Source organism: Salmo salar, chromosome 27, assembly GCF_965601325.2.
Source record: "Salmo salar chromosome 27, fSalSal1, whole genome shotgun sequence".
In the NCBI taxonomy this organism is placed as follows: domain Eukaryota; kingdom Metazoa; phylum Chordata; class Actinopteri; order Salmoniformes; family Salmonidae; genus Salmo; species Salmo salar.
The window spans coordinates 9,701,636-9,724,876 of NC_138317.1; the positions used below are offsets into that span (position 1 = coordinate 9,701,636).

At 47.8% G+C, this 23,241-nt stretch overlaps 1 protein-coding gene across 4 annotated transcripts in view; it reads left to right on the forward strand.

Annotated features, from left to right (window-relative positions):
• Window positions 1-9,704: 9,704 nt before the first annotated feature.
• LOC106588467 (zinc finger MYM-type protein 4) overlaps window positions 9,705-23,241 on the forward strand; it is a 34,741-nt gene continuing 21,204 nt past the window's right edge. The window contains exons 1-17 of one of the 4 annotated variants that reach the window (XM_014177533.3): window positions 9,705-10,274; window positions 10,625-12,491; window positions 14,217-14,366; window positions 14,566-14,627; window positions 14,816-14,968; window positions 15,221-15,272; window positions 16,111-16,375; window positions 16,558-16,747; window positions 16,989-17,192; window positions 17,460-17,610; window positions 17,779-17,894; window positions 18,082-18,252; window positions 18,446-18,596; window positions 19,776-19,948; window positions 20,284-20,434; window positions 22,764-22,898; window positions 23,158-23,195. In XM_014177533.3, coding sequence (XP_014033008.3) covers window positions 10,242-10,274; window positions 10,625-12,491; window positions 14,217-14,366; window positions 14,566-14,627; window positions 14,816-14,968; window positions 15,221-15,272; window positions 16,111-16,375; window positions 16,558-16,747; window positions 16,989-17,192; window positions 17,460-17,610; window positions 17,779-17,894; window positions 18,082-18,252; window positions 18,446-18,596; window positions 19,776-19,948; window positions 20,284-20,434; window positions 22,764-22,898; window positions 23,158-23,195 — 4,062 coding nt within the window. In that variant the 5' untranslated portion in view covers window positions 9,705-10,241. The remainder of the gene's footprint in view (window positions 10,275-10,624; window positions 12,492-14,216; window positions 14,367-14,565; window positions 14,628-14,815; window positions 14,969-15,220; window positions 15,273-16,110; window positions 16,376-16,557; window positions 16,748-16,988; window positions 17,193-17,459; window positions 17,611-17,778; window positions 17,895-18,081; window positions 18,253-18,445; window positions 18,597-19,775; window positions 19,949-20,283; window positions 20,435-22,763; window positions 22,899-23,157; window positions 23,196-23,241) is intronic. The other 3 variants (XM_014177534.3, XM_014177537.3, XM_014177538.3) reach the window with 3 other exon arrangements.

Sequence of the window (23,241 nt, forward strand, 5' to 3'; positions counted from 1 at the left end):
CCTCGTATGGTCCGTGCCATGTTGCCAGGAACTTACTTTCGGCCGTGGGGATCAATACCAACACCCTGTCTCCCACCTGGAATTCTCGGGGCTGGGCTCCCCGATTGTAGACCTGGGCTTGGGCGCGTTGGGCCTTCTCCATATGTTCCCTCACTACTGGCCATATGGCTGTCATCCGCTCCCGCATCGTCTCCACGTGCTCTACCACGCTGCGTAAGGGGGTCGGTTGGGCTTCCCACACCTCCTTGGCGAGCTCCAGTAGGCCGCGTGGCCTCCTCCCATAGAGGAGTTTGAACGGGGAAAACCCAGTGGAGGATTGGGGTACTTCTCGGATTGAGAACATTAGGTGGGGTAGTAGCTGGTCCCAGTTCTTCCTGTCCTGCTCGATGACCTTCCGCAGCAGCTGTTTGAGAGTTTTATTAAAGCGCTCGACGAGCCCATCCGTCTGCGGGTGAAAAACAGAGGTCCGGATCTGCTTGATCTGCAGGAGGGCACACAACTCTTTCATGAGGCGGGACATAAATTCTGTACCTTGGTCTGTCAGGATCTCGTTCGGGATGCCCACCCGGCTAAAGAGGTGGACCAAGTCCCGGGCGATTCCCTTGGATACCGCCGTAGGGGAATGGCCTCGGGATACCGGGTGGCATAGTCTACTATTACCAAGACCTACCTGTGTCCTCGTGCAGTCTTTACCAGGGGTCCAACTATATCCATGGTGATGCGTTCAAAGGGCACCCCGATGATCGGCAGGGGGACCAGAGGGTTTCGGAAGTGTGCTTTCGGGGCAGTGAGTTGACACTCCAGGCAGCTGCGACAACAGTTTTCCACGGCCCTCCTCATCCCGGGCCAGTGGAACTGGGTGGTGATCCGTTCCCGGGTCTTCTCCATTCCCAGGTGTGCCCCCAACAGGTGGGTGTGGGCCAGCTGAAGAACGGTTCCTACGTACTGTCGGGGAAGCTACAATACCTCTCGGAGTTCCTCCTGTTGGCGCAACACCTGATACAAAAGATTATTCTTAATTTGAAAATGGGGGTATCGCCAGTCACTCACACCCGGAAGTAGCTGTCCATCCACCGCTATCACTTGGGCGGTGGCAGCTTTCAAATTCGGATCCTCCCACTGGGCCGTCCCAAATTGTCCCCTCAGTTGGCCCCCAGCGGGGGTCTCGACTGGCCCCTCGAAATCGAGGAGGGGGAGGCTGGACTCCTCCTCCAGGGGTTCCCCATGGGGTTCGGGTTCCGGCGCCCCCTCTGACTCCAGAGCCATAGACACCTGCTGGTTAACCGTTGCTTCCGGGCCGCACAGGCTATTGGTCCCCGCTCTCTTCTTTGGCCGGCTCGTACCTTCTTCCTCAACTCGTGTCCCCATAGGGCCGCGAACAGCGGACAATCCCGTCCTACTAGGAGATGTACCGGAAACTCTGGCACTGCACCCACCGTCATCTGGCAGCTCCCTTGTGTCGTCATGATGTTGATCCAGACGGTGGGTTACTGCTTTGTGTCGCCGTGGACACAGGAAATGGACATCTCGCTACCCCTTTCGGTCTCCTGGTTCAGCAGGCTCGTGGTTACGAGCGTAACCATACTTCCAGAGTCCAACAGCGCTTCTGTGTCGTGTCCATCCACCTTCACCGGGACCATGGGTGCAGTTGACTCGGGGTGCGCCCAACAGGAGGTGACATAGTTCACGGCGTGACCCACCTCGCCGCAGGGGCTAGCTGATGGCATCGACTCTTCTCGAGCCGGGTAATTCCAGGCAATGTGCCCCCGGGCGCCACACTGAAAACACCTCCTTTGGTCTCCATCTACCTGGGGTCGTCGGGGACGGGTCGGCCCTACCCCAGCTGTTTCTCCACTGGTTTGCGGTCCTTTGGTCCTGCCGACTGTCAGTTTGGGGTACACCGCGGTGGGGCTGTCCTTCCGTCCCCTCGGACGGGTCGCCGATTCGTCCCGGCTCCCACTCAGCAGGGCCTGTGTGTTATGATGCGTCTCCACTGCTTCCAGGAGGCCCTCCAAGGTCTGGGGCGCGCATAGACTCGCTGCCCTCTTCATGTCGTAGGGTAGCGCCCGTAAGAAGCGATCCAAGACCACTTTGTCGAGGATGGAGAGGGTGGATACGTCAGTTAGGAGCCATGCCCTGGTGACGCGCAGTAGGTTGCTCATCTGTGCTCGGGGGGATGCGTCGGCTACGAACCTCCAGTCGTGGAACCGTTGAGCCCGATGGGCCAGGCTGTACCCGAAGCGGCTGAGTATCTCCCGTTTGAGTCCGTCGTAATTAGCTGCCTGTTCGTTGTTCAGGTCCCAATACGCCTTTTGGGCATTCCCCGAGAGGAACGGGGACTGGCCCACTTCGGCCTTGGCCATCCTTCCCGTAGAGCTGTCCGTTCAAATGTGCAGAGGTATGTTTCGACGTCATCGTCTTCCGTTAGCTTGATTAAAAACTGGTTGGGATGTGACCCAGGAGACGCTCCTCCTTGCAGCTTCCTGACTTCCTCAACGAGGCGGACGCTTTGTAGTTGCTGTTCCTCCAGCGTTCGTTCCTGAACCGCCTGTTGTGCTTGTTGGGCCTGGACAAACTGAGCTATCAACTAGTCCATGCTGATACTGTGTAAACGTCAACCCTGATCTGACCACGTTATCAGCATGGGCGTCCTGGCTGGAGAGCCTGTTGAGACCTGGCACGTCCAGCAGATGGAGCCATCGCCTCGTGATGTATACTCCATCTGTTATCAGGCCTCGACGAGTCTCTCCCTGGTGGCTGACCTGCTGTACGCCACAATACATATATTTTAATTACCCTACCAATACTCATTAAAACCCATCACCTTATTCCACTACTTTAACCCTATCTGTTCCAACGACCTGATAGGACTGGGCACTACCACAATTTTTCTGAATATAGACCCCATGGCCGCGACACACATTCTCTTTCATTTTATCGGCGGACGTCCGTATGGTTTGAGGTACAAACTTTCTGAAGTTCGCTTGGTAAGTCACTGGTAAGTGTAATATCTTGCTTGGAAGTATACTAACTTGCTGTTTGCAGCCTGGAGCAGCTGGCCACATTGCTCCACTCACTGTGTGCGGTTGATCTGTATCTTCTGCCCGTGGTTTGTCGTGCTTGTGTTTCGTTAGCGTTACACTACGACTCTGTGTGCATCTATTAATATATTGGTGGCTCTTGCTGCCACAAACTGTAATTACCTTACACAACTTGCCGACTGCCTTGTTTTGTGTGTGTTGTGAATTGCTTTAATATTCTGTCCCCGCGCTATAGGCGCGGGTTCTCTGCTAATTCCCCTACACGGGTTCTCTGCTAATTCCCCTACAGGGTTTTCTTGTTCTTTCTCCTGCAGAATGTACGAGTATTGTGGTTGCCTGCCTCTACATTGAGACATTAACTTTGGAGTTCCTTAACGGAGTTACTCCATCATTTGGTGCTGTTTTTTGTTTTCTGTTTGGATATTAAACCTGCTAGGTAAAATCACAGTTGGCGTTTCAACAAAAACAAAAAAACATCCATTACCTGGTTGCTTTTTTTTTGTCTGCCTGTTTTTCCCACAGGGGTCTTCCATTGTGTTTGCAGAAGAACTGGGTAATTTATCCCTTACCTCCGAGCAGGTCATGACATAAGCTCTCCCAGGGCTTCGCACCCCTGCTCCGTGGCCGTGTTGGCTTGGCTGAGCTTATGGCTTCCCTTTGTGACAGGTGTGATGGTGTCAACCGTCACTGCCGTAGGGACGTGCCTGAGGGACCCATGTGCTCGGGGTGCCAGAGGAAGACACACCCTTCCTTGTCCATATTCTCCCGGTCTCAAAGGGCAAAGTGGGAGGAGTGTGTGGAGTCCTCAATGGTATTGTCCTCAATGCTCGAGGGGTATTGACTCCAATTCCGGTGCCGGCCTCAGTTCTTCAGGGCCTTCGTGTCACCACGGTGGACGACCCCCTGAAGACCCTGCGGCTGGAGATTTCCTCACTCCTGGACAAGGGTGTTGTCCGCAGGATTGAGAAATCAGAACGGCTAGGTGGGTTCTACTCCACTTATATTGTGGTCCCAAAAGGAGATGGAGGGTTTCGACCGATTCTGGACCTCCGCAACCTCAATAGGTACTTGAAGGTACTGAGGTTCCACATGCTATCCCAAGTCGGCGTGTTGCAGGCCGTGTCCAGGGACCAGTGGTTTGTAATGCTGGACCTGATGGATGCGTACTTCCATGTTCCTGTTCACCCAGCTCATTGACAGTACCTCCGATTCACTTTCAAAGGGAGGGCTTACGAATTCATGGTTCTTCCCTTCGGCCTTTCCTTGGCACCCTGCACTTTCACAAAGTTCATGGACACTGTCCTGGTGCTTCTCACATCCCAAGGATTGTTGATCCTCAGTTACCTGGACGGTTGGCTGATTGTGCCGCGACCAGGACCCAGGTCCTGTCAGACAGAGACTTATCTTGCCTCGACCACTTTCGGCAGGGGTGGGTGGTATCCGCCCTAACTTATCAACGTCTGTTGGGCTTGCTGACAGCGGCCTCGTTGTTGATTCCCCTGGGCCTGCTCCATCCCCGGCCTCTTCAACGGTGGTTCAACTTCCACCAGCTGCACCCAAAGCGCCACCATCACCGCCAGCTGCAGGTGACTGCACAGTGCCTCAGGGTGTTGTTGAGGTGGCGCTGTCACTCCTTTCTCTCAGATGGGGTGGAGATGCTGAGGATGTGCTGCCGGGAGCTGGTCAGCACAGATGGCTCCCAGATCGGCTGGGGGGTGTGACCAAGGGCAGGTCGGCCAGCGGCTGTTGGCTACCCCCTTGGAGTGGTAGGCACATCAATACACTAGAGCTCCGAGCTGTACTGCTGGCCCTGCAGTCTTTCCTTCCACATCTGAAGGGAAGACATGTCCTGGTGAAAACGGACAACACCACAGTGGTGGCTTACATCAACCATCGGGGTGGACTGAGGTCCCACCGCCTCCATATTATGGCACGGGAGCTCCTTCTCTGGGCTCAGGGACGTTTAGCGTCTCTGCTCGCAGCGCACGTACCTGGAATCCTAAATGTGGCAGCGGATATGCTCTCGAAGGAGGGCCCGCCACCTTGGGACTGGAGCCTACATCCCCTGGTGGTGCAGCACCTGTGGGACCAGTTCGGGAGGGTGCAGGTGGACCTGTTTGCCTCCCTGGACAATGCACACTGCCCCCTGTGGTACTCCATTTCAGAGCCACCAGGGCCTCAGGGCTTGGATGCTCTGGCTCACGATTGGCCAGGGCTGGAGCTTTAGCATTACCCCCTTTTCCCCTGATCCGGGCTGTGCTGGACAGGACCAGGATGGCAGAGCATCGTCTGCTTCTGGTGGCCCCATACTGGCCCAGACGAACCTGGTTCAGCCTTCTCCTGTCCCTGTTGTCTGGGACACCTTGGAAATTTCCCCTGAGACCGGACCTGCTATCTCCGGTTGGAGGAACTCTTTGTCATCCGAGGCCCACCGCCTCACTCTGTGGGCTTGGCCTCTGAACAGCACCAATGGTCCACATTAGGACTACAGGAGGGTGTAATGAACACCATGCAGAGCGCAAGGGCGCTGGTTACAACCGCGGCACACCAGTTGCGCTGGCGGTTGTTCTGCTCTTGGTGCACTGGTATTGAGGTTGTGCCCGAGTCATGCGGGGTGCAGTATGTCCTCCAATACCTGCAGTCTCGCTTGGATGAGGGCTTGGCAGCCTCTACACTGTGAGAGTATATATCTGCCTGCCATGCGGGGTGGATGGACAGGCCAGTGGGGCGCCATCCCTTGGTCTCCAGGTTTATGAAGGGGGTTCGTCGCCTGCGTCCAGCTAGGACCCACTCAATGGCAAGCTGGGATCTGGATGTGGTCTTGGCAGCTTGGCAAAGCCACCTTTCGAACAGTCGGAGTCTGCCTCCCTGAAACACCTCTCTATGAAGGTGGTTTTCTTGGTAGCGATTATTTCCATGAAGAGGGTGGGTGAGCTCCATTCTCTTTCGGTAAGTTCTGAGTGCTACTGGATGAACCCTGGGGGGAGGAGTATATCTCTCCGCCCCAACCCTTCATTCCTCCCGAAGGTTCTGTCAGACAGCCATGTGAACATCCCTTTTTATCCTGTCTGCTTACAACCCCCCCTGGCAGTGGCGGGGGAGTCTAGGCCTCCCTCCGGCATGCTGTGCCCTGTGAGGGGAGCAGTCACGATCAGTGAGAACAACAGACCAGCTCTTTGTCTCACTGGATCATAGACACGATTACAACAGCATACCGCCTGGCTGGCAGACCAGTGCTGGGATCTGTGGTGGCACATTCAACACGAGGTGTGGCTGCGTCCTGAGCTCTACTGAGAGGAGTGCCCCTCACTGATATCTGTGCTGCGGCCAGCTGGGCTTCCTCTTGCAACTTTGCTAGGTACTATCGGGTAAATGTGGCACCTCCCTCTGCGGTTGGTTCAGCGGTCATGGGTGGCGCCTCCCCTTCCCGGGACTGTGCAGGGACCCCCCTTCCACATTGACGGCCCCTACGTCTCGGTCCCGCGCTGGGACTTTGCCGCTGGCTGGCCAGGTCCCTCTAGCCCCGACTAATCTGGTACGGGTATACCAATATATTGGAGTGATCCAATATAGTGGACCCCAGCCGTGACACAGGTGTACACGGGAGTAAATCTGTAAATCCTCACCTCGGATGTATCCCTCCGCCGCGGAGTGATACCAATATATTGGAGTGATCCATATAGCTCACATAACCATGGTTACACATGTAACATTATTTTTCTTCCATGCATATGCTCTCCCCAGGGCCAAATAATCAACAGGGGAGACTGGGGATGGTTGTAACACGAGATAGTTGTAACACTTGCAATTCCTCCAATCAGGAGTGAGGTAGAATTATGTGATTCACTGTGCACATGCTCAGTTTAGTCCTGAACCCTCATGTGAAAAAGCAAGTCCCTGTGATTAACTCTGCAGATTCTATTGACAGAAATCGGATTTTGAAGTAAGAAATCGGATTTTGAGGTAGAGATATTTGATGCAAGTTTTAACATCTAGCTAAAATGGAAGCTAGCAATGGTTGCAAGGGTCGGGGTTAGTTGTAACAACTTGTGAGAAACTGTTACTACTAACCCTGAGTAAAACTGAGTAAAACTGTTTTTAGTACATGTTTTCTTTTACTTTCAGCATGCCTAGATCATGGAAAAGAAAGAAAGACAGGGGAGTACCTCTCCACACTCTGAAAAGAGTGTCAAATTATGTAGCAGAGCATGGGAAGTCAATTAGATCGGTTGTATGGCATATGTCGCTGTACATATTCTGTAAAGAGGGAAAGAAGCTACTGGAGAAGGGGTCGAGAGAGCTTCCTCATGTTGGCTAACGTAGTGGAAACAGGGTTTTCATGGAGCAGGAGCAGAAGTTGTCAGAGTATCTCTTGAGGGCAGCTGATTTTTATTATGGATTGATTCCCCGTGAGGTAAGCACTTGATAGGAATTAGTGAGGAGTAAATCAGGGCGAAGTTAGTAGTTAATGTTGGTGGCAATTAAGGTCAAGGGAGGGAGTACTAATGTAAATTATTAATGTAAAGTATTAATTGGGGGAAGTATTTAACATTTGATTCTATTGTTACAGGTCAGGAAATGTGCCTACCAACTCGTTGTACAATATGGTTGCAAGCATCCTCAGTCATGGGATGAGACCTCTATGGTGAGAGCAGACTGGTTCTTGTCTTACCTAAAGCGGCACCCTACTCTCTCCATTAGGAGTGCTGAAGCAACTAGTCTGTCACGGGCCAGAACAGAACAAATGTGGTACAGTTTGTCAGCAAAGTTAGAGAGGTGATAAATAAATACAGCTTTGATGACAATGACATATCGAATGATGACGAGACAGGAAGAACCACAGTACAAACACCTGACATGCTGACCAGACCGCACATGTTGATTTTGTCCCCCCCACACCAGACGCGATCAGGACACGGAGGTTGAAATATCAAAACAAACTCTGAACCAATTATATTGATTTGGGGAACAGGTCGAAAAGCATTAAACATTGATGGCAATTTAGCTAGCTTGCTGTTGCTAGCTAATTTGTCCTGGGATATAACATTGGGTTGTTATTTTACCTGAAATGCACAAGGTCCTCTACTCTGACAATTAATCCATAGATAAAATGGTAAACCGAATGAGTTTCTCATCATCTCTCCTCCTTCCTTCAGGCTTCTTTTTCTTATTTGGACTTTATATGGCGATTGTCAACCAACCTTATGGTCCATTATTACAACCGACGGGAGTGTGGATCTCAGTTCATCTTTCAATCACCCACGTGGGTATATGCTCCTAAAAACCAATGAGGAGATGGGACATGGGTATATGTTCCTAAAAACCAATGAGGAGATTTCAGAGGCAGGACTTGCAGCAGTTGAGCGTCACAAATAGAACCAAGTTCTATTTTAGCACCCGGCTATGCAGATGCTCGCGAGCAGTGTGGTTAGCATGTGAGTAGTTGCAAAACAAGGGATGTTGCAGGCTAGATGTTGATCTGATCAAGTTTATGATAGCCATAACTTAGTCCTTGGTGTTTTTAACTTGCTGCTGAGTTAAAGCCAATTTAAAACATCTTTGGGATTGGTGTCCCTTCCACGGGACGGTTGATCTAATGTAGGCTAATGCGATTAGCATGAGGTTGTAAGTAACAAGAAAATTTCCCAGGACATAGACATATCTGATATTGGCAGAAAACCTAAATTCTTGTTAATCTAACTGCACTTTCCAATTTACAGTAGCTATTACAGTGAAAGAATACCATGCTATTGTTTGAGGAGAGTGCACAATTTTGAACATGAAAAGTTATTAATAAACAAATTAGGTACATTTGGGCAGTCCTGATACAAAATTTTGAACAGAAATACAATGGTTCATTGGATCAGTCTAAAACTTTGCACATACACTGATGCCATCTAGTGGACAGAATCTAAATTGCACCTGGGCTGGAATAATACATTATGGCCTTTCTCTTTCATTTCAAAGATGATGGTACAAAAAAATACTAAAGAACGGTTGATTTTTTCTTTGTATTACCTTTTACCAGATCTATTGTGTTATATTCTACTACATTCCTTTCACGTTTCCATAAACTTCAAAGTGTTTCCTTTCAAATTGTACCAAGAATATGGATATCCTTGCTTCAGGGCCTGAGCTACAGACAGTTAGATTTGGGTATGTGTTTTTAGGCGAACATTTTAAAAAAGGGGGCTAATCCTTAAATTAAACTTGATCTGAAAGTGTGGTCGGAGGGTGTGACGCAATTTTCAGAGCCTCCGGAGGTATGCAGAGGCCAAATCAGCTCTATACCACATCGCAGGGCTCCTCTCAAATGTTGTAATAATGTGGAGGGCTCCATATAGCTCCGCATTGATATGATTGGCGTGGTACATCCTGTATAAACGCAAGAAGTATGAAAGGTCTGACGTCTGCTAAGGCACCATCAACAGTGAATGCTGCATCGCCACTTCAAATTTCGGATTGACCATGCAAAGGACACTGGTGTATCAAGCAGTGGAACGATCTAATCTGCTGTGAAAGAGCGGATAGGCGGGCAGGAAGACCCTGTACTCCTGTTAGCAGCTCTGATTGGCTGTAACTGGGATGTTGGGTGATATTGATTGACAGCACTTAATGGGCGGGACTACAGGAAAACAAATTCTCCCATTGGAGAATATTAACAATGGCTCCTTTTGGCACTAAACATCGGGTTTTGCGGGGAAGTGATCAACGTGCCTTTTTAAATTGATAAACGGAACAGTTTAATAGCCCTGCAGTACAGTATGGTTTAGAAACTCTTTCGTAGCGCGCTAGATGTCAAACAGGAAATGACATAGCCAGGTCTGCCATGTTTACGCAGGCGACGGGCGTGTGTTTTGCGAGTTTCTTTATCTCTGCAGAGTGAAAATGCAAAGGACTTGACTTCTGTAAAGTTATAACTCACCGGCATTGGTATAATCGAAGTTAATATCTTATGCATGGCAAAGCTTAAGAACCTTAATCGGTAATTCAAATTATGACTCGTTTTAGCTGGCTACATATCGTTGCTAGCTAGCTAGCTTTCTCCACAACAAGGAGGCGGGCGGAAGTAGCTAATGCATGTTAGCTAGCTAGTAAGCCTCAGTTCCGTTTTTAGTATAGTTTGGTGGACGTTGGTTAACCTATATTGTGACTGAGTGACAATAAGAGCTAGCCGACTTTCGCCGTTACAAGCAAGCCATGGCTGAATCCCAGAAAGCGGACCATTCAGAGGTAATTTACGTTTTTGAATGAATACTAACGTTAGCTAGCTATGTCCTATTCTGCTACTTAACTAGCTAGCTAATTATGTCGACCCTCCCCTTCATTTCCCGCGCAGATTTAGTAAGCGTGAACAAATCAACAATCTTAAACAAACACTGCACTCTCCAACTTGGTTCTTTTTGGTTCTCCCAAAGTTGGTATTTGATTGCAAGCATGCGTTAGACTTTTCCCTCAATAGCCATGACACTTGATCAATCTGTCAACTGGGGTCTACTTTTTCCTGGTCAGGTCACGTAGTAAGGGAAAACTCAGGGCACTACTTATAGGACCATTACTAATAGAATATTGACTTTCTTCAGCATAAAGGTGAGCCAGACAAAGAGACAGAGCAGCCATCTCAGGCTGGAACATCAATGGATTCGGTGGACCCTGGAGCCTCACACCGCAATACTGCCTCAGCAGATGGAAACAATGGGGATGATGCTACCAATGCAGTCAGTGCATGTTCCTCCTCAATTATAGATGGGGCAGGGGATGCTGGTAATTCAGGACCTGTGAGGGAAACCGATGCAGAGCATTCACAGATGGTGGAAGAAGCTGTAAAAACAGATGCTTTGCTGACTGTGGTAGAAATGGACAGTAAAGAGGATTCCCAGACGGAAAGAGAAACAGCCAGTGCGGATGTTTCCCAGACGGAAAGAGAAACAGCCAGTGCGGATGTTTCCCAGACGGAAAGAGAAACAGCCAGTGCGGATGTTTCCCAGGCGGAAAGAGAAACAGCCAGTGCGGATGTTTCCCAGACGGAAAGAGAAACAGCCCGTGCGGGTGCCTCACAGACGGAAAGAGAAACAGCCCGTGCGGGTGCCTCACAGACGGAAAGAGAAACAGCCCGTGCGGGTGCCTCACAGACGGAAAGAGAAACAGCCCGTGCGGGTGCCTCACAGACGGAAAGAGACACAGCCCGTGCGGGTGCCTCACTGAAGGACACAGCCCGTGCGGGTGCCTCACTGAAGGACACAGCCCGTGCGGATGCCTCACTGAAGGACACAGCCCGTGCGGATGCCTCACTGACGGACACAGCCCGTGCGGGTGCCTCACAGACGGACACAGCCCGTGCGGGTGCCTCACTGACGGACACAGCCCGTGCGGATGCCTCACTGACGGACACAGCCCGTGCGGGTGCCTCACAGACGGACACAGCCCGTGCGGATGCCTCACAGACGGACACAGCCCGTGCGGATGCCTCACAGACGGACACAGCCCGTGCGGATGCCTCACAGACGGACACAGCCCGTGCGGGTGCCTCACAGACGGACACAGCCCGTGCGGGTGCCTCACAGACGGACACAGCCCGTGCGGATGCCTCACAGACGGACACAGCCCGTGCGGAACAGACGGACACAGCCCGTGCGGGTGCCTCACAGACGGACACAGCCCGTGCGGGTGCCTCACAGACGGACACAGCCCGTGCGGGTGCCTCACAGACGGACACAGCCCGTGCGGGTGCCTCACAGACGGACACAGCCCGTGCGGGTGCCTCACAGACGGACACAGCCCGTGCGGGTGCCTCACAGACGGACACAGCCCGTGCGGGTGCCTCACAGACGGACACAGCCCGTGCGGGTGCCTCACAGACGGACACAGCCCGTGCGGGTGCCTCACAGACGGACACAGCCCGTGCGGGTGCCTCACAGACGGACACAGCCCGTGCGGGTGCCTCACAGACGGACACAGCCCGTGCGGGTGCCTCACAGACGGACACAGCCCGTGCGGGTGCCTCACTGACGGACACAGCCCGTGCGGGTGCCTCACTGACGGACACAGCCCGTGCGGATGCCTCACAGACAGTCAGAGAAAAAGTTGGTACAGATGCACCCCAGACTGTGGAAGAAATAGGCAATACAAATGGTTCACAGACTAATGGAGAAACAGACATACCCCTGGACATGGGAGTAGTGGATGCTGACGATGAGATGGAGGTCAATGCTATCAAAGTGGAGGATGACCAGATACAGGAGGAAGACAACTTGGAGGGGATGCCTGTGATAACGGCTGTGGAAGAGGGAGGCAACATGGATGCTTTTAGAAGCAACTCCCTGGATCATGGGGATGAGGTGGAGAAGATGGACACGGGGACAGACTCACTGACAGAGAATGAGGTAGAGGACCCCAGCAAGACCGGGCAAGTGGAGAAGACTGATTCCATGCCTTCTATTATGGATACAGGTAAGAAGAGACTGCTGCCTGCAGCTTTTTGTTGGCTATATGACCTTAGGATCAGGATTTTCAATTGTTTCCGTAGTTTGCTGAATTCATTTCTTCAGGTTGGATTTGTTTGTGTTTTGTGTGTTGCTACCCTAAACACTGTTGTCTTGCTTGGCACTCTACTCCAGGGGTTCTTAAACTTTTTCAGCCTGGGACCCAAATTAGAAATGTTGTGTTTTCCTGGGACCCAAGCTTATGAAAACTATACATAAATATTGGTTCATTTCATTGCCGTTATGCCTAAAACAAAAGAAATATAGACAAAAACAAATAACAATGAAATTAAATATCCATATAAATATCTGTTTATTACCACCTATTAAAAACACTCTCACGTATCTGTCTAGGTTGGAATGGTTGCTATTAAAATACAATAAATCATTTTCATTCTGAACTGGAATAAACTGATTGATCACATCACACAGATGTAGACCAGAAAACACACACAGTCCTAATGAGAGCATGTCTATTCTGGGCTCTGTTTTTGACAGTGCAACACAGGTCGTGCTCAGCCTTAACTGTTTCTGTACTTGTTTTTTTAAGTTTGTCAGAGTTGAGAACCCTGACTCGCATAGTTATGTGGTGCCAAAACTGGACCAGAACATCTACTGCTTTCTCAGTCAGGCAAGAGACTGCTTCCTGCTGTAGATGAACAACCCAGAACTGTGTGAGTGTGTTTACCTCAAAAAGCATCTCCCTTCAATCAGTTTATTCCAGTTAAGAGTAAAAAATATTATTGTATTTTGAACAGCAACAGTTCCAACCTAGACTAGGTTTCATCAACTTTCTACAGTAAGATGTACAGTAGGCCTGGTCATTTTTCATCTTCATCTGTACTGTTACTAGGGTTGCACTATCAGTAGCTAGCTTACTTTGGCTAATGTTAGCTATTAGCTATGTACAAGACCAGGGGATTGTTTAAAAGAGAAACTCACATCTACTACTATGAGAGTTAGTACTAGTATTCACTTATTTCTGCTTATCATCACCTGTTTATAAAATGACAACAATGCCTTGCTCGCTGACTTACTTTTACAACGTCGAAGCGCTTTCCTGAAGCATTCTGCCCTGTTCTGACAGAACTCCCTGGGTTTACCGTCATGCCGTTTTATTAATTTGTTCGTTAAGAGAGACTCGTTACTAAGCACTTCCCCGCACAAAACACATTGTGGGCGCTCCTCGTTATAAGTTTGCATGAAAGAGGGAGAAACTCATCGCTGTATAAGCGTTTCATGACGATTGAGCTCAGTCAGAACTTGTGGCGAGCATGAGTCCATTTGATGACCGCGGTGAGTGATGGCAAGTCAGTGGCAGACAGCGCATCATCTGCTGCTGGACGACAGCGCTGCATCATGTGATCTTCAAGGAGACTGCAGAAAAAAAGATCCGGTAAACCGTGAAGCACACGGGAATTTCCCTCACACCAGCACAGCTGACAAACTGAACAGAGAGCGCAGATGTACTTGGCCCAATCAATTCCAGTAATTAAATAATTGTACATTTACTCTGACACGTCGCGACTCACCATTAACAGGTGCGTCGCGACCCATACTTTAAGAAAGGATGCTCTACTCCATTGCTACTGGAATGCCCCAGTGTCGAAAGTCCTCAGTTCAAACGTCACCTTACACACACACACACACACACACACTATCCCACCTCTCAAACATGAAGTCTCCATGACAGGAGACACAGAGCAACCTGCTGAGGAGACCAACTTTGAGAAGGCTAGCGGCTCGTCTCTGCTTATGGAGGAGGACCAATCTGAAGATGTCAAACCGTTTCACCCCAGTCCCACCTTCTCTAGCGAAGCTATTCACCCACAGAACAGTGAAGGTGAGAGGCCACAAGGGTCTGTCTTTGGAATATACGGTCTTTGGCTGCATAATGTTCCCACATGACCCGAATACCTGAATGTTAGTGTGGTCCTTCACATTATTCAGATGCTAATGAGTGCACTGCTATTCCTCAGTAATGGTTTTCCAGTTTGTTTTGGTTTTTAAATTCACACGCTGAATGACCTATTGTTTTGCAGGCACTGACTGTCCTGCAGGGCTGGAGAATGGAGTGGCAGGACAGCCAGTCAAAGTTGTGGATGTGAGTATCCTCTCTCCATCACAAACGATAGAGTGAAATAATTGCCGCCCAAGAGACTAGACGAGCTTAAGCGTGGCAGAAATCTGGTCACTGCTTATGAGTGTTAAAGATCTCCAGGTGTTGTGAAGGCTTTGTCAGAATACCTCGGTAATTTGTCTGTTGTTGAATGTTCTCTGCGGTCGACCCAGTCTGCCCAGCCGGCAGCTGAGCCTGTGTCCACCAGCGCTGACGCCATCTCCATGGTCAAGGTGAAGGATGAGCCCGTAGACGAGGAGTATGATCAGGCCCTGGCTCCAGCGGTCCTCTCAGAGGGCGTCAAGGATGAACCAGACGCAGCAGAGGTACGGCATCTCTAAACTCACTGGTCCTCAGCAACGGCCAAGTCCTAACTGGACATTTCTGTTGTCAGTTACATGAAAGTCGTCCGTTGACATCAATGCATATACTTCAAGCTGTGTGTGTGTGTGTGTGTGTGTGTGTGTGTGTGTGTGTGTGTGTGTGTGTGTGTGTGTGTGTGTGTGTGTGTGTGTGTGTTTTTTTTAATCCCAAATCCTGTGTGCATGTTAAATGTATGTCGACTTTGTTATTTACAGGAGTTGAAAATCAGTAACGTCTTCTCTGTGGGTGGCTGCCCTACTACGAACGGTGAGGAGGGCACTTTAATATTTGTACACAACAGGACACATTAGTGGTCGGTCAAAGCCCTAAACTATGTCTTAAGCTGGCTGCAGATTTTCTTTCCTGAATGAGAAAGGGGTTTAGGTGGTGGGCGTGGCAGGGGGCGTGCCAATGGGTGAGGTCGGCCTGTAGGCGCAGCTGAATTTTGGAGGCCCTTATCTTGGCGGTGTACAGAGAGTGTTTAATTTGTAATTACATTTCCTGCAATTCTACAATTTTCTCCATGGAGATGAAGATACATTTTTTGTAGTTTTAAAGCTAATTTCTTGTGATTATACGTATTCTGCCATGGATGTGAGAACTTTGAAGTTTTACATCTAATTTCCTACAATTCCATGCATTTTGCCATGGCCAATGCTGTGTTCTTTTGGTCAAACATAATAACAAAAATTAATACGGCTAAATAAATTGTATTTGTAATTTTTAATTCTCCTTCACTTTCTAGCTCTTATTTTGGTAATTGTTAGTTCTCAAAGATTGTTATAAAAAAAGATATAAGGCCATTATCTTTTGTACATGCTTTTATATCTGGTATTAGTCGTTTACACTGAAAGCGTTTTTAACATCCCCAAAATGTATTAAAAAAAACTTTTTTACGCTGCTTGGCCTTACGCAAGCCCGCCCAATTACTTCCAATGACAGAAAAGTCCCTGGGCTTTGGAGACTATTACACTATTTTTATAGTCTACCGCAAGCTCTCTAGGAGCAAAAGATGACTGATTACCACCTTACAGATTATGCATTTCTCACATCCCCTCTTCCCTCAATCTCCACCCATCCTCGCCATCCCTCTCTCCACTATTAGCCACATCCACGCCAGTGGCCGCCCTGCCCAAGACTGTAATGCCTGCCCCAGCCGCCGCCTCCATCCCTCCGCTGATCCCCATGGCTATGCGGGTGGCCTGCTCGGCCTGTAAGAAGGTGCTGCTGAAGGGCCAGACGGCCTACCAGAGGAAGGGCTCCTCGGACCTCTTCTGCTCCACGTCCTGCCTCACCTCCTACAGCCCCCCGCCCGGCGTCAAGATGACTGCCCCTGGCCCAGCCAAGAAACCCTGCCACTACTGCCTCAAGTGAGTCCTGCTGTTGTCGTGCCGATGGCGTATGTACATAATGAATACATATAAGATAAAGGAATGTAAAATAAGAAGCCTTCTGACATTGCTAAGCTGTAATTTATTGTTCTCCTGGGAATATATTCCAAACTATTTACAAAGGTAAATTGTGTTTTTATGAGCTTATCATCCCCCCTCAGGGAGATTGCTAACCCCAAGGACGTGATCACAGCTCCTGTGGACACCATGGGCACGGTGAAGGACTTCTGTAGCCAGACCTGCCTCTCCTCCTTCAACTTCAAGAGGAACTCTGCCGTCTCCACCCTCTCCTCCTCCCTGTCCACCATGACAGGGGCCGTCAAGTGCAGCATGTGCAAGAAGGCCTGCGTTGTAAGGGACTTAAGGTCTTTGAGAATTTCAGTGTAGTAGTCGCCTGAAGTAACAAAATTGGCGATGCCAGAGCTGACAAGGAAGTGAACAATCTGGATGAATTACACTTTTATAGTGGGCCGACGCCACAGAGACGTACTTGATATAATTAAGTATAAAACTTCACTTTTGCCCTTCGTCTCTTTCCTGCACCTCTTCCATTGCCGTCTCAACATCTGCTTCTTGTTCTCTTCCCCCACAGAGTAAACACGAGGTGATCTTCCAGGGCAGTATGCACAAGCTGTGCAGCGAGGTGTGCTTCACGCGCTTCCGCTCCACCAACAAGCTGTCCATGAACAGCTGCCAGAGCTGCAACAACTACTGCTACGGCAAGGTCACCGTGCTGGTCGTGCAGGGGGTCAATAAGACCTTCTGCAGCGTCGGCTGTGTCACCACCTTCAAACAGGTAAGAATGGGATCCCCGAGATGCAGGTCACGCAGTCAGAAGAAGCTGTTGGACTGTAACTAGGGCTGTTTCTAAAAACGCTTACGATCTGTTAAGGCCGTGCTTCCACCGCCCTTGTTTTCTCAATTCCTCTCAAAACTCGGAGGAGGAGGTCCGAGGGAGGGACCTTGGATCTTCTCCTCCAGTACGTAAGAACCATCTACCTGGAAGTTAAAGCAAGCAAAAGCAGTCACCCTCACTTCCTTTGTGTCCGGTCTGGTTTTTCAGAAAGCTAAGAAGCCTGTGGCATGTGCTATGTGCCGCAACTTCCGCTCACTGGTGGAGATGGTCGACAGCGCCGACTCTGACGGCAAGCTGGAGATGTTCTGCTCTACTGGCTGTGTTACAGCCTACAAAGTACAGACCGTCAGCTCCTCAGGTATAGCTAGGCTAACCACCTCAGCAACATATATACACCTCACTGTCACAAACACGCACTCATTCACTCTCTCTCTCTCTCTCTATCATTTATTCACTCACTCACACACTGTTTGTTTCAAGCATGCACTCATTCATAACTCACTCTCCTTCCTTCATTTCAACCCAGGTGCTCGGGTAGAGTGCAACACTTGTGGTCAGAAGACGGTGCCCTCCTTCCACCTGGCCATGTCGGACGGCTCCATCCGGAACTTCTGCACCATGAACTGTGTCGTTACCTTTCAGGTAACACCTCCTCTGGGTTCATCCATTAGCTCACTTGAATTAGAATAGAAATATTGATAAGACGGCAACTTAATGATTCACTGCGGCTCGAACACTTGCTTTTGATATTTTACACCTCTTTTACCCTGCACTCTACTCTTTGTTGTCCTGCACTGACACCACAATGTTATGTTTCTGTGGCCTGTAGGATCAGTTCAATAAGAGCAACACCCAGAGCCAGATTAATGTGGCCCCCAGCACAGGGTCCACAGCTCCGCCCGCGGCCCAGACCAGGGACAAGGTATCCCAAGGGACCCGACTGCCCTGCTTCCAGTGCCACCGCCTCTTCTCCTCCAAGCCCGAGCTCATTCAGTTCAAGGTACTTAAATGGTGTTTTCTTTCTCTGCCTCTATCCCATCTCTCATTCTGACTCTCTTTTCTCTTTGCCTTTCCCTCTTTGTCCATTTTGTTGAACTCCCTCACAAACACACCTCCCCTCTATTTAGGTAGACAAAACTCCCTGTTAAAACTGCTATAGAATTGATTGAATATGTGTCTGCGCAACCCTACAGGATAAGATGGTATTCCTCTGTTCGGTAAATTGCTCTGAGGAGTACAGGAAGATCAACTACGAGATGGCACGCTGCGAGTACTGCAAGATTGAGAAGCCAGCCAAGGAGGTCAAGAGAATCAATAAGAGGGACTACACCTTCTGCAGCGAAGGTTAGGAGGGTGATGCATACATGGTCTTTAACCTTTTACTGCAGTGGGCTAAGTCAGGGTCACACAGTGTTTCTGGGTAGTCTTAAACAAATCTACTTTGAAACAAAAGCGTACACCTCACACACATGGTTATGTGCTTAAAAAAAGGAGACACCTGTATCATGTCAGATATGGAGTTGAAATGTATTCCATTTTGAGTTTGCATCCCACTATTACACTTTATATACACCACAGAAGACTGAAATAACAAGAATGTTTGACATTGAAACACCAGATTTTCTGCAGGTAAAAAAAAATAATGTTTATGAAGCCACTAGAGGGCGATTTGGTCATTTGACAGCAGGAAAGGGTTTTAATAGGTCTGCTGCCTAGAGGTATAATTTGTATTTATTTATTGGTTTCCTTTGTCATCATAACACAAAATAAGTTGACACCCCCAACAAGTCACTTTTTTTTCTTCTACTTTTATCATCAGGATTTATGTCTATCAGAAATGGGTATTAAGTCTTTATTTGGAAAACTACTATACCCCCCTTGAGGTGTTGCAGTCTGACTGTGTTGGACCTGTGTCATATGAGGCGGAGCGTGACAAGGCGAGCAGAGAGTGAGGACCTAGAGCAGTGGGAGCGTCCAGTGGTTGATGGCACCGACAGATGGCAAGAAAGACCATACTGATCATAATAGAGATGTATTTATATATTTTTCCAGGTAGCGTTAGCTAGCGCTAGTCGGCTGTACCTGCGCCAAAACTCAGTTTTTCATCCTATAGCTTGTTCTCCATCTTTTTAAGTTGTGAGCCGACATGTTTTCAACACTTTTTATTTCCGTGACTGATCAAAACTCATTTTCTTGTGCTTTCTCTTGTCTCTGCAGCAGGCATAGTATAGTGAGCAATATATTTGGAACATCGAATCGCAATGAAATCACAGTATCAAATCGCAATACATATAGAATCGTGAGAATTGCAATGCGTATCATATCGGCACCCAAGTATCGTGATAATATCGTATCGTGAGGTCCCTGGCAATTCCCTAGTCGTGTCATGGCTATCAGTAATAAGCGTTACTTTTTTTTCATTTGAAGACTATTCTGATCATCATAGTCGACCTGATAAGAATCTTGACTTGGTGTACAAAGCTCAACTTCCCTGTCTTTCTCCCTTCTCTCCTCCATACCCAGGCTGTAAGCTGCTCTACAAGCACGACCTGACCAAGCGCTGGGGGAAACACTGCAGAATCTGTGCCTACTGCGCCTCCACTGCGCAGAAGGCCGTCACAGGCCAGTACGGGGGAAAGATGGAGGAGTTCTGCTCGGACGAGTGCAAGTCCCACTACACCCTGCTCTTCTGCCAGGTAAAAGAAGGAACCACGCTAAGGAACTGAACAAGGCACCTAGGGCTCAATACTTAGGACTCGTCTCCTGTGCGTGTGTCCTTTTCGTTTTTAACACTGATCTGAAAATACTTTTCTAGAAAATACATTCTGCTTAGATTACTGTACAGTTCTCTCATATTAGTGCAGGAGGGAGAACGGTGGGGATAGGAAACACGTTCATTTTATGAGTGAATTCATTGAACGTGCCAAATGTTACATCCAGTATGGCAAGTAGAGTAGCTGTTATGTGAGTTCTTATTCTATGAGGTACGCTGTAACTGGTATTTCTACATCATGCTTGTCTCCTCACTCAGGTGGCTAAGTGTGACGCGTGCGAGCGCCAGGGGAAGCTGATTGAGACCCTGCCGATGCTGGGCGAGGTGAAGCACTTCTGCAACCTCCAGTGTCTGCTCCAGTTCTGCAGCCTGCAGACCCAGAACCAGGGCAAACCCCAGGGCCAAAAGGGTAGGATTTATGTAATATGTTATAGCACATTGTGATGTCATCATGGGTTATTACATGTCGTTATGTTGCCTGTCAAAGCTCATGTTTGAGTGGTACACAAATTGTCATAAAGACTTGGAGTCCCACCCGCTTTAACGTTTGTGGTAAAATAATAATTACTTGAGATTGTGTAAGAAGATAATTTTCCTTGTTTAATCACAACTATTTAAGTGTCAAATTAAACTCAACTGCAACTTTCTGTTTTGACTAGTCTACATCCCCTGTATATCACAGTAAAGATAGTCTACACCCCCTTGAACTTTTATTCACATTTTGTTGCATTAACCTCTCTGGGCTAGGTGGAACGTTTGCGTCCCACCCTAGTCAACAGCCAGTGGAATCGCGTAGCGCGAAATACAAATACCTCAAAAATGCTGTAACTTCAATTTCTCAAACATATGACTATTTTACACCATTTTAAAGACAAGACTCTCGTTAATCTAACTACATTGTCCGATTTCAAAAAGGCTTTACAGCGAAAGCAAAACATTAGATTATGTCAGGAGAGTACCCTGCCAAAAATAATCACACAGCCATTTTCAAAGCAAGCATATATGTCACAAAAAACAAAACCACAGCTAAATGCAGCACTAACCTTTGATGATCTTTATCAGATGACACTCCTAGGACATTATGTTATACAATACATGCATGTTTTGTTCAATCAAGTTCATATTTATATCAAAAAACAGCTTTTTACATTAGCATGTGATGTTCAGAACTAGCATACCCACCGAAAACTTCCGGTGAATTTACTAAATTACTCACGATTAACGTTCACAAAAAACAATTATTTTAAGAATTATAGACACAGAACTCCTTTATGCAAATGCTATGTTAGATTTTAAAATAGCTTTTCGGCGAAAGCACATTTTGCAATATTCTGAGTACATAACTCGGCCATCACAGGCTAGCTAATTTGACACACCAAGTTTGGGGCTCACTAAACTCAGAATTACTATTAGAAAAATTGGATTACCTTTGCTGTTCTTCGTCAGAATGCACTCCCAGGACTTCTACTTCAACAACAAATGTTGTTTTGGTTCCAAATAATCCATAGTTATATCCAAATAACTCAGTTTTGTTCGTGCGTTCAGGTCACTATCCGAAGGGTAACGCGCGAGCGCATTTCGTGACAAAAAAAATTCAAAATATTCCATTACCGTACTTAGAAGCATGTCAAACGCTGTTTAAAATAAATTTTTATGCTATTTTTCTCGTAAAATAGCGATAATATTCCAACCGGGCAACGTTGTATTCATTCAAAGGCTGAAAGAAAAAAATGGAGACGTCTCGTGACCGCGCATCTCAGTCTCACTGTCCCCAGGCTGACCACTTACAAACTCTGCTGCTATACTTTGCCCAGAGACAGCAGACACCCCATTCCACTTTCTGGCGGCTTTAGAGAGCCATTGGAAGCCTTAGAAAGTGTCACGTTACAGCACAGATGCTGTATTTTTGATAGAGATGCAACAGAAGGACAACAAATTGTCAGACAGGGCACTTCCTGTATGGAATCTTCTCAGGTTTTGGCCTGCCATATGAGTTCTGTTATACTCACAGACACCATTCAAACTGTTTTAGAAACTTTAGTGTTTTCTATCCAAATCTACTAATTATATGCATATTCTCGTTTCTGGGCAAGAGTAGTAACCAGTTTAAATCCGGTACGTTTTTTATCCGGTCGTGAAAATACTGCCCCCTAGCCCCAACAGGTTAAAGTGTTATTGAAATATATTTCATTGTAATTTTTCGTCATTGATCTACACAAAATACTCCATAATGTCAAAGTGAGAGAATTTGACAGTTTTTTTTATTTTCAAATTAATAAAAAATAAATAACTAAAATATATAGTTGTTGCATAAGTATACACCCTCTTTGTTTAGGCAAGCCTAAATTTGTTCTGAAGTAAAATTTGGCTTAACAATTGACATAAGTTATAAGGACTCACTCTGTGAAATTATAGGGGTTGACTACCCCTTCCTCTGTCCCCCCCAAGAAGACTCAACCCTGTAATCGCAGTCAAAGGTGTTTCTAACATGTACTTACTCAGGGAGGTGAATACTTGTCTAATCAAGGTATATTGGTGTTTTATTTTTCATTAAATTCTTTAAAAAAGTATTTTGTGTAGATCGCTGACAAAAAATAACAAATCCATTTTAATCCCACTTTGTAACTAAATGTAATAAAATGTGATGAAATCCAATGGGGGTGTAGACTTTCCATAGGCATTGTATAATAATGACTGCAACATTTATCTCATTCTTTCTCTTGCACACATCCTTCCAGTGGCCATCTCAATTGCTCCATCCCCCTCCAATACTACCACTGCTACGAGTGTGTCTGATCCGGTCATCGCCAACGTCATCTCACTAGCCAACTCCCCCACTGGCCAGCCCAACTACTCCAACACTTCCCTGCAAGGTATACACACACTCTGTTACCAGTTAGTGTTTAAGACCTTGTGTGTGTATAGACTATCAAGTTCAACCACAGAGGGGTTAAACCATCCGTAATCATCTCTGAGTATGTTTGAGTTGTCGTTGCTAATACCATAGCCTGTTGACACCCATTAAGCTACAGGTTAATTACAGCTGAATTTAAATTTAAAAATGATCTAATTAGCAGGCCTGACTGGCTGTGTTTTTTTTATACTGACTCATGCTCTGTTGCTTCATGACAGGGACTGTTCCCAGCAGACATGTGAAGTATGTTGGAAATGTAAGTTGTGCATATGCGTTCTTTTGTCTATATGTTTATGTATTAT